The following is a 15,000-nucleotide window of genomic DNA, read 5'->3' as shown; positions in this document are numbered from 1 at the left end:
AAATCCCTACATGATTTTATAATAATTGTACTGGTCTGTCCAAATTATATACATCATATCTGTATTATAACATAAATTCATGTAACAGGTATGTCACAATAAAGATTATTATCAATTACCACTGTTGCATTGTTAACTCATGCCGGGATGCCCAATGATTCAATGATCATGGGATGAATTTTCAGTCAGTGACACAAACATGTTTGGAATTCTCTTTTTCATAGTCTCCCAACACGAGTAGTATAGGAGTTGGGGGTACCAGATCATTTTTGATCTGTTACCAAACCCAACTCTATACTACTTTCCATTTAATGGCAACAAATTTTTGATCTCGTATTTTGGTAATCTATATGTTTTTCATTTTTGGTAATCTATATATTTTTATATTTTCGGCAATCAATTTTTAGTCTCGTATTTTTGGTAATTTATATATTTTTAAAAAATAATATCTCATATAATAGTATAATGAGTTGTAAAAACATACATCAAGAACTAGTTGATATGGAAGTAATCATTTGTCCTTTTTGCAATAAAAAAATAGGTAACCAAACGAAAAAAATAGATCAATGTTGCAGTCAACCAGATATAGTAAATAATAATAGTATAGTTTGCAAAAATTGCGGAACCGTCCATGGTTTCATACCTATAGTAGAATATGTTGAATTTCATGTGAACAAACACAGATTTCATCGTAAATCAGTGTATCAACGGAAATACCACATTCACAATATCATAAATAATATAGCTCTTAAAAATGATTTTCAGATTTCAGTTAAGAATAAAGATAAAATATTGAGGATTTTTAATGAAATCGGAAAGGTTATTCAATCGGTTAACATAGATAGAAAACGAATGATTAATATCAACTTTATTTTACAAAAGATATTTAAAATGCTTAATCTTCCTTATGAAAAGATCAAGATAACAAAATCGAAAAAAACACTCCAAATCTATAACGAATGTTGGAATGAAATTCTTTCGATGATATTCGACAAAATCGATACAATAGTTCAGGAATGAATTTTTTATTGTACTTGAGAAGAAATTTGTCAACGCTTGGGCATACATCAGTTACAAAATCATCTACATTTTTCATTTCAGTGTGAATCGATGGTTGGAAATCACCGCTTCTCATCATGTCTTTTAAATTAATCAAAATATGCTGATAAGATTGATAAGCGTATGTGCAATTTTGTATCTTGAGATCAAGTGAATGAAAATCCATATAACTTTTGATTAACAATGCACATGTACTGATTGCTACAAGACTAATACCTCCTGTCAGAACAGCACTAACTAAGCCTCCTGAAGATGTAAGAATAGAAACTGTATTACCAAGTAATTTCAATCTTTTGAACCATTTTACAGCCTGCTTGTAAGCCCAGCACTTTCTGTGATATGCTTTATAATAGCTCTTTAGTTCATCAACTTTATCTTCTGTAAGTTTGTCTGAAATGTGATTCCAGTCAAATATTTTATTTCGATTATCAGTCATATATATAGTTTAGATTGTTAAACGCCTACATAAGCAATATAAAAGACCTGAAATCTGTCCGCAAAGAGGAGATCTTTTGATCAGTTTAGTTGTGTATTTTTCTGGAATAGCATATGTATAACCTCTACCTAATTCATGATGATCATAAAACCTACCAAAAGCGTCATGTAGAATACTATGACTGTTTAATATTTCAATCCAACCAAATGTTTTTTCAAATAACCATGTAAGGCAGCCATCACCTGGTCCAAGCAGATCGATTTCTCCATCATTTAGTTCAAGAATTCGGCTTATCAACATATCTTTTTCGAAATGATAATAATAAAGGTATTGATATACAAGTGCTGATTTTAATATTTTGTCATTAATCAAACGATGTTTTTCTTTAGTTTCTTTAAAACTGTGTTTTACATATTTTAATAATAAATTTATGTACATATGTAATTACGTTATGTTATACCTCTGCATCAAAACAGTATGATGGTCTAATATTGTTTTTTCATCTAATATAAAATCTAAATAAACACAGAAAAAAGCGATATTGCCGTTTAATGGGGCTATATCAGTCGACGGGTCAAGACCTCCGAAAACGGTTGTCTTGTTTCCTGTACGGTTGTCAGCAGTAAGTTGGTGAGACAATGCCATTTATTAAGTTCGCCTAAATCATTTTCGCTATAATCTCCTAGATTTAGAAAACTTTGCAGGCTACTTGCCGGGCCAACATAAACACATTTATATGTATTATTAGCCCCAGATACCACAAGATTTGATTCTCTATAAGCAACAAATTTATCGTACCCTGTATTATCGTGACCGAATAAACCATTATTCCAGTAACTCTGAGCTCTTGAATTTAATTTATAAACAATGAACACATTAACTGCATCATTGTTAAGATCAACCTGTGATATCATCTTTTGCGATCCGCTGAATTTCAGGAAATATCGACCATTATGTTTTTCAGCTTTTGTACATAATGTAGGCCGTTTTGCCGAATCGGTTTGTGCTGCATCACTTTCTTCATTGCTCTTATCATATATTGTCTCTACTTTTCTGCTTGCATCCATTTTTATATTTTGATTATTTGCCCTGTCTATTTGATAAACACAATTAGCATACATTCTTAGATATTCACTGACCCAAAGATCGAGAAATGAATCTCTGACAATATCGCCGACCTGTGATTTGACAACAACATGGGAGTCGTTAGTACCAGCTTTTGCAATAATATTTTTATCAGTTTCTATGTGTCCATCATCATTTATTAAAAATGTGGTATTGTCAGTTAAATCTTCTGAACTTGAATGATAGTCTATGGTATATTCTATTTTTTCACCGTTATCATCAAGAAGATAATCACCATTTTCTTTTTTTACATAGAGTGTCATATTCAATACGTCATATTATTTTAATGGAACAATGTTTTGTATTTGATTTTAAATTTGAATCTCTTGTTTATTCTATCTGAAAAGTTTATTCTGATATAATTTACGTTTCTGAAATATCTATTTATATTGACAGTGATGGTTTTATTAGCTGTGAAAAATATATTATAAATTGCTGCAGTAAATGTTTGGATGATTAAACGATGACTGCTTTGAAATGTATAAGTTGATGTAGCAAAAATCTGTATTGAATCGATGAAAATTTCCCTGAACTTTAAAACGTCTCCACGTGCTGTCGAAAAATCACATGAAACACTGTTTGTAGTAGTTGCACCCCAAATGTATGATGGGAGAACACTATTGAATAAATATTTTTTGTTCACAGCGTCATTATTATTTATTGGATCTGCTAGAGCTGTGATTATATTGTTACTCATATCAATTGGAACATGTAGTAAAAATTCGTTGTTTGCAACCTCATAAGCTTTTTCATAATCACAGATAGTGAAATCGAGATTTTTTATTGCTTCATCCTTAATACCATAAATCAAAACATATATTGGCAATAGACTAGGGCTAATGTTGTCAAAACTACTCTGAACATTTACATACAATCTTCTCTGAATTGATAGAGAAGTACTATCGGGAGAAAGATAATATTTATAATCGGTATTTATTTTTATTGTGTGATTTATCAATGTTCATATTAAGTTTTTCAAATGTTATATTAAAAGAATTGAATTCTGAATCATGTCTACCATCTTTTTCGAAATACACTTCAATACAAACAGTGTATTGATTACTGAAATCATCCCGTATCATCTTGAATAAATTAAAATCAAACCTTCCTTTAAACAGATTAGATCCATCACTTGTTTTTTGAACCTTCAAAGAGAATGCTTTTTTGTTGGTTTTATGAGGTGAGTCATTATAGGTGATTAAATTAACATCCTGTATTCCAAAATCTTCTGTAAATTCCCCATCATCCATTGCATAGGCTAAGACGTTTTTACGGTTTTCGTGTGTACTTATATGACTTTCCGCTATTTTCTCGTCTGTGTATTTTTCACCATTGGTACTCGTGGTTGAAATAGCATCATTGACTTGCTTTAAAGTTATAGCATCTCGTTTTTTATTTGTTTGTCATTCATATCAAGATTTGCATTCATTCTACTACCACCACCGTCCAATCTAAGACAATTTAAAAATAATTGATCGACATAACCCTTTCTAACGGCATCATTTACACCTGTCGCAACACCTAGATTAATGATCTTTTTTTATGTCATATTAAGATTTCCAGTCATATCCTGTGAACCATCTCGTAGTATAACCTGATCAATATTTGGTTTGGCAGCTATTTCAGTATCAATATAACCCTTATTTACTACATCAGTCGATTGTGAACCGTTACCAACTTGTGTTATTTTATTATCTCGAATGTTTAAATCCCCAGTTAAAGATACTGACCCATCTCTTTTCAAATAATTGGACCGTTCCGTTTTATCAGTTTTTTGAGTCATGAAATTATCAATGTAAAATTTTGTTGCAGCATCTTTATGATGTATTGGTTCTTTTAAACCAGTAATTCTTTGATCTTTCATATCAATAGGATTTTGTGCTTCTATTTTACCATCATCTGTATTTAAATTAAAGTAAAAGTTGTGTAGATGTAAACTGCTCACAGCATCGCTAAACCCATGCCGAGCAGGGGCTATATTTTCGACACGTCTGTTATTCATATTGAGGACTCCAAGCATTAAACTACTACCGTCTAGTTTCAATGTCTTATTAACCTCAGAATCAACATAACTCTTAGTGCTAGCGTCGTTATTTGTTTGTGGTAAAGCCACATTTCTCAGTTTTTTATTCTGCATATCATAATCACCGTCATCTGTTTAAAACCAACACCAGGTAATCCTCTTACTATTTCAATAATTTTGTCATGTGATAATGTATCATCAGGTAAATTACCATTAGAGTAGCTCATATATAATTGATTTATATTTCTTCATCAAAATTCTTCTTTACTTGTTTCTTTGGTTTGTCAATATATATAAAACTAAAAGGGTCTCTAGTTGCTTTCTCGTATAATTGTTTTGAGGCATTGTTTTCACGACATATGAGACTTTTTTCATTAGTACTCGGGAAATCATAAATGGCAAAATGTGAGCAGTTAAATCTAATATCTTTTGGTGTCTTATAGTAGCTTTGACTCAAATGTATAACACAGCAGTTTTTATGTCTCCCCTGTATAAAAGAGTCAACTAATGGTTTTTGGTTTTTGTCGCATACGAAATCGTCGAATATTACAATTTTCTGACTTTCACTATCAAGATCATTTACAGGAATAATTTGATCATTGCTTGCTTCAATAACATCATAACCAGCCTCATCACTTATTGGCTTCAACACATCCATAACATTCTGGTACTTGGACTGCTCTAAGTTTTTTGCATAAAGGTATATTTTATCAAAGTACAACAAATTGTAAATCATATGCATCAGTGTATTTGTTTTTCCCGAACCGCTGGGGCCGCAAATGAGCATGCGGAAGCATCGATCAGGCATGAAATCATATATTTGTTTGAAATTGGATGTGACTTTATCGTCTGTATCAAAATTTGGTATTTTCATTTTTATATTATATGGGTATATTATTTCAATAACATGGTGTTTAACAGGGTGTTCAACATGGTGTTCAACACGGTGTTAAACGCTATTTTTTTGTATATGATTTTCATTTAATTTTCATTTTTATCTGACATAATAATATAACAATATAACAAAAATGAGTTTACTTAAGTGGAAAAAACGCACAAAGGGTAAATCTGAATTAGGGGATAAGATCAATTATGTCCATAATGCAATTACAAAACATAATATTGGTCAGATGAATGAAGGGGTAGTTTCTAAAGAAACTGTGGTGCTGCGTCGGTGGGGAAGTAGTATACAAAAATTTGGTTTATCAACAGAGTTGATAATGTAAATTGACCACCGTACAGAGATTCTAAAAGCTGACGTTTCAAACCTCTGACGAAGGGCTAACGCTCGAAACGTCAGCTTTTAGAATCTCTGTACGGTGGTCAATTTACATTATCAACTCCGTTGATAAACCAAATTTTTGTATAATATTGGTCAGCAGACCAGTCAACAGGGATTTTCAAAAGTATTCAAACCAATTACAAGTAAATTAGATGATGTTATTGATAGTAATCAGGTTTTAAGGATGCCAAGGAAAAAACGACCACTGAAGAAAGGAGAAGTTCCAGATTACGGCATTGATATAGAGGATGAAGTTGAGGACATGGGTTTAGATGATCTATTTGAACAACCTGTTTTGCCACAGCAAGAAAAATAACTGGTGCCAAAACCGCCAACATATGAAGAAGCTTTAAAAGAGATTCTGGAAGGAAAAAAAGAGATTTATGTTGATCCTCAGTACTTTCCTGAAGAACCAGAATTGCCACCAGAATATGATGATGACGATGAGATCGATTATGGATTAAATGATGAAGATATGGATAATGAGATATTGGATGATCTTGGTCTTCAAAATTATGATTCTGTTGAAAAGGTAATAAATCAACAAGAAATATCTCAATAAGATTATCAATGAAGCTAAAACAAAAAGAAATCAATTAAAAGGTTACAAATCTCATATCACAAAACAATATAAATCAGGAGAAATTTCAGATGCAGATAGGCAAATGCTAAACAAAAGAATAGACAACGCAAGAGCTACTTTAAATGAATACATAAAGCATTATGAAAATAAAATCGAAACAATAAAAGGTTCTGGCAGGAAAAAACAAAAAGGTAGCAATGTTATATTTTTCAACAAACCGAAAGAACTTATAAAAAAATTAGATTTAATTGTTGGTGAGATATTGGCAGGTAATACTAGCATTGACATGCGAAATATGGGTGTTTCTATATTGGACATGCTTTTAAAGATATCAACAATCAACAGATCACAATATGATAAATTATACAAACAATATTTCAAAATTTAATGTAACTTTATTATATAATGCAACGAGAGATAGTCTTGTCATCTTATTCTGTAAAAAATCAATTTGGTAATAAACCAGAAGATTTTACTACAAATTTTACTAGACCTATAATTTTAGAAAACAATAAGCAATATGTCATTGGTCTGAATCGAGTTATTAACATGAGTTTCACATGGTTTAATGTAAATGCTCGATACAAAAATCAATTGATCAAATACAGTTCAGATAATGGTTGAACTTTTAAAAACATTACACTTCCAGCCGGTGTATGGAATTATACAGACTTTAATACATATATTAAAAATGTAACGAAAACTGGTGATATGTATCCGATAACTCTTGAATTTGATAATACAACATTTAGGGTCACGGTTACGTTAGCTGAAAGTTACCAACTTGATTTAAGAGCAAGTAATTTTAATGACCTAATCGGTTTTGACAAAAAGATATTGACAAGTGGAACACATATTGGGCCTAGATTGCCAAATCTCAGTCAAGACACAGACATACTCAATATTCATTGTGATTTAATGAACAAATCGCTTGTAGACGGTAAAGACACAGACATCATTTATTCATTCTCAACCAGTGTACTAACTCCAAGTTACTCCTTCACCCTCGAACCACGACGAGTTACATTTAATCCAGTTAATAAAACTACAATTTCATCAATCAGAATGTGGGTAACAGATGGAAAAAGAAGATTACTGAATCTAAATGGAGCGGATACAGCTTTTTCACTGATTATGAAAAGCATGGAATAATATAACATAAAAGTATAAATGAAACCGTATGAATTCAAGAGGTTTTATCATCCAAAACTTGGTAGATTTGTATATCAACACAAAGGGTCTGGACTTATCATTGATAATATTTTTAAACCGTTAAAGAGTGTGGCATCATCTGTTTTCAAGAAATTTGCTAAGCCAATAGCAAAGAAGGCTTTAGAATCAGGGGTTTCCCATGCAGGTGATCGTCTGGGTAAGGCGGTATCAGAGAAGTCAGGAGACCTAATAATGAAAAAATTGGCAAATTTGAGAAAAGGAGCTACAACACAAAGGGCAATTGTTCCATCCTCACCCATTAAACAGCAAGATGAAAGTACTGATATGATCCTCAATAGATTGATATCAGGATCTGGAAGAAGGCGTAGAGTCTTCAAATAAATAACATGATAGCAAAATTATATAATATAATAGTATAAATGGCTTTTAGAACAAGTGAATTTTTACAAAGAAATGAGTTAGTGCGTTTCCAACTTGATGATGTAATTAGAGCCCCAGCCAATGGTCAACATCAGGAGAAAAATGGATATACATTTACAATCAATGATCGATCGAGTTTTTATGATTGGTACAATGCTTATTTCGAGGTCCAGTTCCAGGTACAAAAATTGGCTGATGGTACAGCCTATGGTGCAGATCGTATAACAGTTATTAATGGGGCCCATAGTTTGATTTCTCATATGATGATAAAAAGGGCTGGTAAAATCGTATACAACACGGATAATCTTCATAAAGTTGTTTTTGTAAAAAACCTGCTAGAATATAGTGACGATTTTAGTCGCTCAGTAGCCAAGAATAGTCTTTGGTATTTAGATACAAGTCATCTTATAGCAAATGCCAATCAAAATACAGGATTTGAGGCTAGACGACTTTTAACAACCGGGAATTCAGATGTCAATGTTATCATACCTCTTAATCGTATCAGTTTTTTTGAAGAGTTAGAGACTAAGATGCTGGTACCAATGCAGCTTGAATTTACTTTAAAGCTACCGGATGATAGAGGACTACTTCAAAAACTTGATGCAGTTGATAATGGAAGGGTTGTCATTAACAGATTTCTACTATGGGTCCCAAAATTGACACCAAAAGACAGTCTGTATGATAAGTTCATTGGTTCTTTTTTAAAACAGGATAAATGGACGTATCTCAGAGAAATGCATCAAATGTCAGGTCCGAGGAATGGTAGTGGATTCTTCCAGATTTCTTCTAGTATTGACAATGTTAAAGCAATTTTTGTATACCTACAACGAGCTAAAACAAGGAATTCAACGGCAAATCCATATGAATTTGATACATTTAATATAAATGCCGATCGTGGAAATGGTAGTTATTTGACAACATGTCGTCTAGAATATGGTAATGGTGTCTTTTATCCCGAAGCTGAATATGATTCTGAAAGTAAAGTAAGAATCTTCAACGATTTAATGTCTTATGCAATGAGAAAAAATGATTACAACAACGGAGCGCAGTTGAATCTAGCTAATTATAATAGTTTATACTCACTAATCTATTTCGATTTATCATATCAGGCAGAGAAAGTAACAAGAGATCCCAAACAGTTGATTTTTAGGTATAAACTAAATGCTAATAGTGCTGACGACAGTCCTTTCAGTGTACATGCTGTCGTTTTATATGAAGAAACAGTCGTCATTGACAAAATCGGAAATGAACTGGTTATAGTGTAAAGAAGTCGATGGCACCAACTATAGGATATTTCTTTTTTATATATGTTTTGTGAACCATGGAATTTATATAACATATATTATATACAACAAATGACTCAACTTTTTGAAATTAATGTCAAATTGTCTGACAATCAAAAAAAGAATCTCAGTACCGCTTACCATAAAAGGGAAACAATTGTTTTGAGACTGACAAATAATTCTCTTCATGGAAACGATACTCTTTATGTCCCAGCAATGATAAAGAAGAGATTGGAAAAAAATCGCAAATTGAATAAAGGTATGGACATTCGTCTTGCTAAAACCAATAACAGAAAACAAGTCGGTGGAGATCTGTTGACTTCAATTTTATCAGTGGGACGTACACTTTTGCCAACTGTAGGTAAAACCCTTGGTCTTTCAGCTCTTTCAGGCTTAGCTTCAGAAGGTGCTTCTCAATTGGTTAAAGCAATCTCTGGGAAAGGAGTACAGTACCACAAGACAATTAAAAAGCTGATAGAATATAAACATCTTTTATCGACGAAACAAAAACAGGATATATTAAATGCCCTTCAATCGGGTTCAGGTGTTCGTATAAAACCGACCAAAACACAATCAGGTGGATTTTTAGGCACTCTGTTAGCTAGCATCGGTATTCCACTAGCTATTGATGCTGTCAAAAAGTTGATGGGAGGGTCAGCTCCACAGGTTGGGTTGCCTCCTTCTTGGCCAAAACATGGTACAGGAGCGCCAAGAATCGGAATGCCTAAAGCACCTCCTCCTTTTTATAGTTTTCCACCATATGTCACAGGTAATGGTAAAAAAAAAAGAACTACCAAAAAAAAGGCGGGAAAAGGATTGCTACTGGGAAGAAACTCGCCGTTCAACGGGATCCCTCTTTTAAGAACCCTATTGTAAAACCAAAATTTTATAAAAACACCCCTTTGAGTAACCATGATCTAATAAAATGGTGTAAATATTTGAATATACCAATCGATGATGTTTTGTCAAGAGACAGAAGCATTCCACATAACCATAAGCAAGCATTATTTATTTACAATCTTGAACCGTCATATATGAGCGGAAGCCACTGGGTTGCAACTTATGTAAAAGATAACATAATCAATTATTTTGATTCGTTTGGTATGCCCCCATTTCAAGAGATTGCCAAAAAGAAAAATTTAACTCTATTACATAAAAACAACCACATGTGGGTACTTTTGTTTGTACTTTCTAAATGAAATGAATAAGGGAAATTCGTATTATGATTTACTACAAGTGTTTGATATAAATGACACTATGAAAAATGAGATATTTATTGAAAATTATTTTAGAAATATCTAACATATATCATATATGAAATCATATTGTGTTAAACAAAAGAAAGTAACTGAATGCACTGAGCCTTCAGGTTACAAAACAACTAAAAATGATAGACTGATTCATTTTTGCACCTGTGCAGAATGCGGCATTAAAAAGACCAAATTTGTTAAAAAAGAGAAACAGATGAGAAACGGTTTAGCCCGTACCAAGGTGCGGGCATATTAAGCACTGTTGGTGATACAGCAGCAGAATTATTTTTAACTAAAGGAGTACCTTATCTTGGCAAAAAAGCAGTTGAAATGGGTAGATATTACACATCAGAATGCTACGAGATCCAAAGTTACAGAAAAAAGCTATTGATTATGCTTTGGACAAACTTAATCCAGCAATTCAAAATGTTGGATCTCAAGCTTTGAATCAATTGTCAACAAAAATAAGACCAAATAAAAAATACACAACAAACAGAAAAGATCTAGACGGTGGTGCTCTTGATATTCACAAAGCTATTGGTAAATTACCAAAACCAAAAAGCGGATGGACGCTTCCTGGGCATCATTACACAGGCCCTTACAACCCTCTAGAAGATCAACTGAAATATGACCCCAAAACTGGTGAAATACTAGAAATATATGATATGCCCACTGGAAAAACTGATGCGATCGCAATGCAGCGTGACGTTGATTATTCAGTATGTAAGGATGACAAAAAATGTAAAAACAAAGCAGACCGAAAAATGGTTAAAGCTTTAGACAACGTGCCATACAATGAAAGACAATGGGGGCATTGGTTGGCGAGAAATGCTATAGATGTGAAACAGAAGCTCGGACTGGGTCGAGTTCCAAAAAACGGAAAAAGCCGTCGAGTAAAGAAAACTGGCAAGAAAAATTAGCAGATGAGTTACATAAACCCATAAGACGCAACTTTACTCGGCGGCGTGTAATAACAAATCGTATTGATGAAATATGGGCAAGTGATCTAGTTGAAATGCAAAAATTTGGCAAATGGAATAAAGGTTATCGGTATCTTCTTATGGTTATTGATGTTTTCAGTAAATACGGTTGGATCACACCATTGAAGGATAAGAAAGGTGAATCCGTTACTGAAGCATTCAAATCAATATTTAAGGAAGGTAGAAAACCACAATATTTGTGGGTTGATAAGGGAAAGGAGTTCTATAACAAACACTTGAAAGACTTGCTGGAGAAAAATGGGATACATATGTACACCACTGAAAATGAAGAGAAATCCTCAGTGGTCGAAAGATGGAATAAAACAATTAAATCCAAAATGTGGAAGCAGTTTACTGTTCAAGGTAATACACAGTATTTAGATATGCTACCAAAATTAGTGAAACAGTATAATAATACCAAACATTCAAGCATAAAGATGACACCTGTTGAAGCTAGCAAAAAGAGCAATGAAGGAACTGTTTACTTCAATTTATATGGTGATATGGAACAAGTAACATCTAAACCTAATTATAAGGTTGGTGGTAAGGTTCGAATATCTAAGTATAAACGGAATGTGTTCGACAAGGGTTATACACCAAATTTGACAGAAGAAGTGTTTACAGTCGATAAGATACAATACACTAATCCTATAACTTACAAATTAAAAGATCTCAACGATGAAGACATACAAGGGAGTTTTTATGAACCTGAACTATTAAAAGCCAAGCAGGATGTTTTCCGTATTGATAAAGTTATTAAAAAAGACCATAAAAAGAAACAAGCTCTAGTGAAGTGGAAGGGATACAGTGATGACTTCAACAGTTGGATACCATTAAAAGATATTGAAAACATTTAAACTGAAGTTATGTAACGTATAATAATAGCTACAGTTCATACTGTGATTGCTACATTGTAGCCAAAAATATTCAATTCAAAACCAGTTATATGCTAAACAAAGAGTGGTATTGTGATATATGCAACACAGGAAGAAATTACACTCTTGCTGGCAAATGGTGTCACATAAAAACAAAAAAGCATATGAAGAATTTTTTTGAAAGAAAAAACCAAGGTTTTAAAATAATGTACTTAGACTAAAAATAGAATAGTTTAAGGAATCCATAACGTTTAAACGCACATCTATAGACACTTAAAGAAATAATATCTATAGTTATAATATATGAAATCAAACAAATCAGAAAATTCAACTAAAAAAACAAAGGGATATACTTTAGTTTATTTCGGTGCAGGTTGGGATTTTAAACCAGTCTGTGACTCAACATATAGTAAATTTAACCATTTCATTTTTATTGATGCTTTACCTAAATTGCCTCACTATGACCCAGATCAAGCTGGGTATGAAAAATGTAAAGATAGAGAAGCATTTAGAAAGACTATAAAAATGCAGCTCTAAAACATAAACTGAAATTAAGTAGTATCAGAAAAAATCTATTAACATTTAAAAATGACAATATAAAACTTGAATATTATATCAATACAACAGTTGAAGAAGCTTTGAATAATACAACCATCAGAAGGAAAATGAACAAGGCCAAATAGGTCCATGACAATGGCTTCAGACCATATTCATATGGGTTAAATATTGGTGATTTACCAAACCTATTAGAATATCGTGCCAAAATACATGATTTGAAATAAATTATTTTTTATGTACAATGATTATATATGGAAGTAATTAATCAATTAAAAAATCATCTCAAAAACTTCACTGTTAAGGAGTTAAAACAGGAAGTGCTAAAAGTAAAAAGAGATTTTCAAGTCTCCAAATTAAAGCGTGCTGAAGTGGAACAAGTCATACTAAAAATCATCAACATTTTATGCACTTATTAAAAAAAAAAACAAGGTGAAGAAAACCAACCAATCCACAAAAAAACTAAATCGATAAAGAAAAATACAATCAACAAACAACTCGAAATGTTATTAAATAACGAAATCAATGATGAACAAATAAAAAAGTACATAAACCAAATTTTAGACGAACTAGACGAAAAAGCAGTTGATACAAAACATCCTGAATTTATTCATGAACGAGAGAGTGGCGTCACAATTCAAAAAGTCCAATCACACTATATCATACGAAATGATTCCGGAGATGTACTTTTAACTACAAAAGACCGCAAACAGGTGGAAAATATGCTATATTTCATGCTAAAATAAACAAACATATAAATATAGTTTAAAGGATTCATAACTGGATCATTTAAATCAATCATTTTTCAAACGCATATCTATAGACACTTAAAAGAGAAAAATCTATAGTTATATATAAATGAATAATAATATCTCATATAATAATATGAACAAGAGCGATCTTAAAAAGCTCAGTAAATCTGAACTAATCAGATTGTTATTAAAGCAACAAAAGAAGAAACCTGAAATCATCATAGTAGATGACATAAAACCAGCGCCAATTGCAGCACCAAGAACCAAAAAGCCAGCTGTTACGCCAAGAAAAAGTGTAAAAGAACTTATAGACTATTTTGAGAGACAGAGACTGCCAGCTCCTCCGTCTGAATGGTTACAAGAAACAGAACAATTAAACAGGCCAGTACCAGCACCGAGAACCAAAAAACCAGTTCCAGTGCTAAGAACTAAGATAGAGCAAACAAACAAAGCTCTGAAAGGCTACACAAAGTCTTATGAAATAGATATCAAAAACAACAAAGACCCATTAGTGCAACTAAACAACACAAGAAAGGCTGTTGCTAACCATATTGAAAACATATTAATATCAATGAAAGGGCTTAAGTTTATTGAAACACTAATAGTCACATTTGAAAGGAAAATAGGTAGTGAAGAACGATTGAAAACAGCTTATTTCAACAGTAAACCCCAAGCAATAACAAATGACGCACAAATTAAACTAGCTTTATCTTTATCAAAACAAGAAATCTTAAATATTATTGCTGTGTGGATTTCAGAGGGTTCAGGTTGGACTATTGAATCAGTCGATAGTCATCTTAATATTGTTAAATATGAACCAATGAAAGCTAATAGCTATATTAAACTACCTCAAGAACTTAGAAACAGTGCTAAAGGGTTGGTTAATTTGAAAAATAAAGACAATCAATGCTTCAGGTGGTGTCACATCAGACATTTGAATCCTCAATACAAATACCCACAGAGGATCAAAAAATCAGACAAACAATATGTAGACAACTTAAATTATCAAGGCATTGAATTTCCAGTCACTACCAAACAGTACAACAAAATAGAAAAGCAGAATGAAATAAATATCAATGTTTTCGGTTATGAGGATAAACAACCATATCCAATTTATGTTACAAAAGAAAAGTATGAAGACCACATGAATTTATTATTAATCACAGAAAACAAAAACAATCACTATGTATTGATAAACGATTTC

General features: G+C 32.2%; 1 protein-coding gene across 1 annotated transcript in view; it reads right to left on the bottom strand.

The window, feature by feature from the left end:
• The window catches only part of LOC138027909 (uncharacterized), a 23,722-nt gene that overhangs the window by 3,126 nt on the left and 5,596 nt on the right, over positions 1-15,000 (bottom strand). Inside the window, exon 2 of the mRNA XM_068875530.1 lies at positions 1-6. This exon is cut by the window's left edge and continues 171 nt beyond it. Within this exon, the coding sequence (XP_068731631.1) occupies positions 1-6 (6 nt within the window). The remainder of the gene's footprint in view (positions 7-15,000) is intronic.

This window comes from Montipora capricornis, chromosome 12 (assembly GCF_036669925.1).
Source record: "Montipora capricornis isolate CH-2021 chromosome 12, ASM3666992v2, whole genome shotgun sequence".
In the NCBI taxonomy this organism is placed as follows: Eukaryota; Metazoa; Cnidaria; class Anthozoa; order Scleractinia; family Acroporidae; genus Montipora; species Montipora capricornis.
This window is presented reverse-complemented; position numbering and strand designations above follow the sequence as displayed.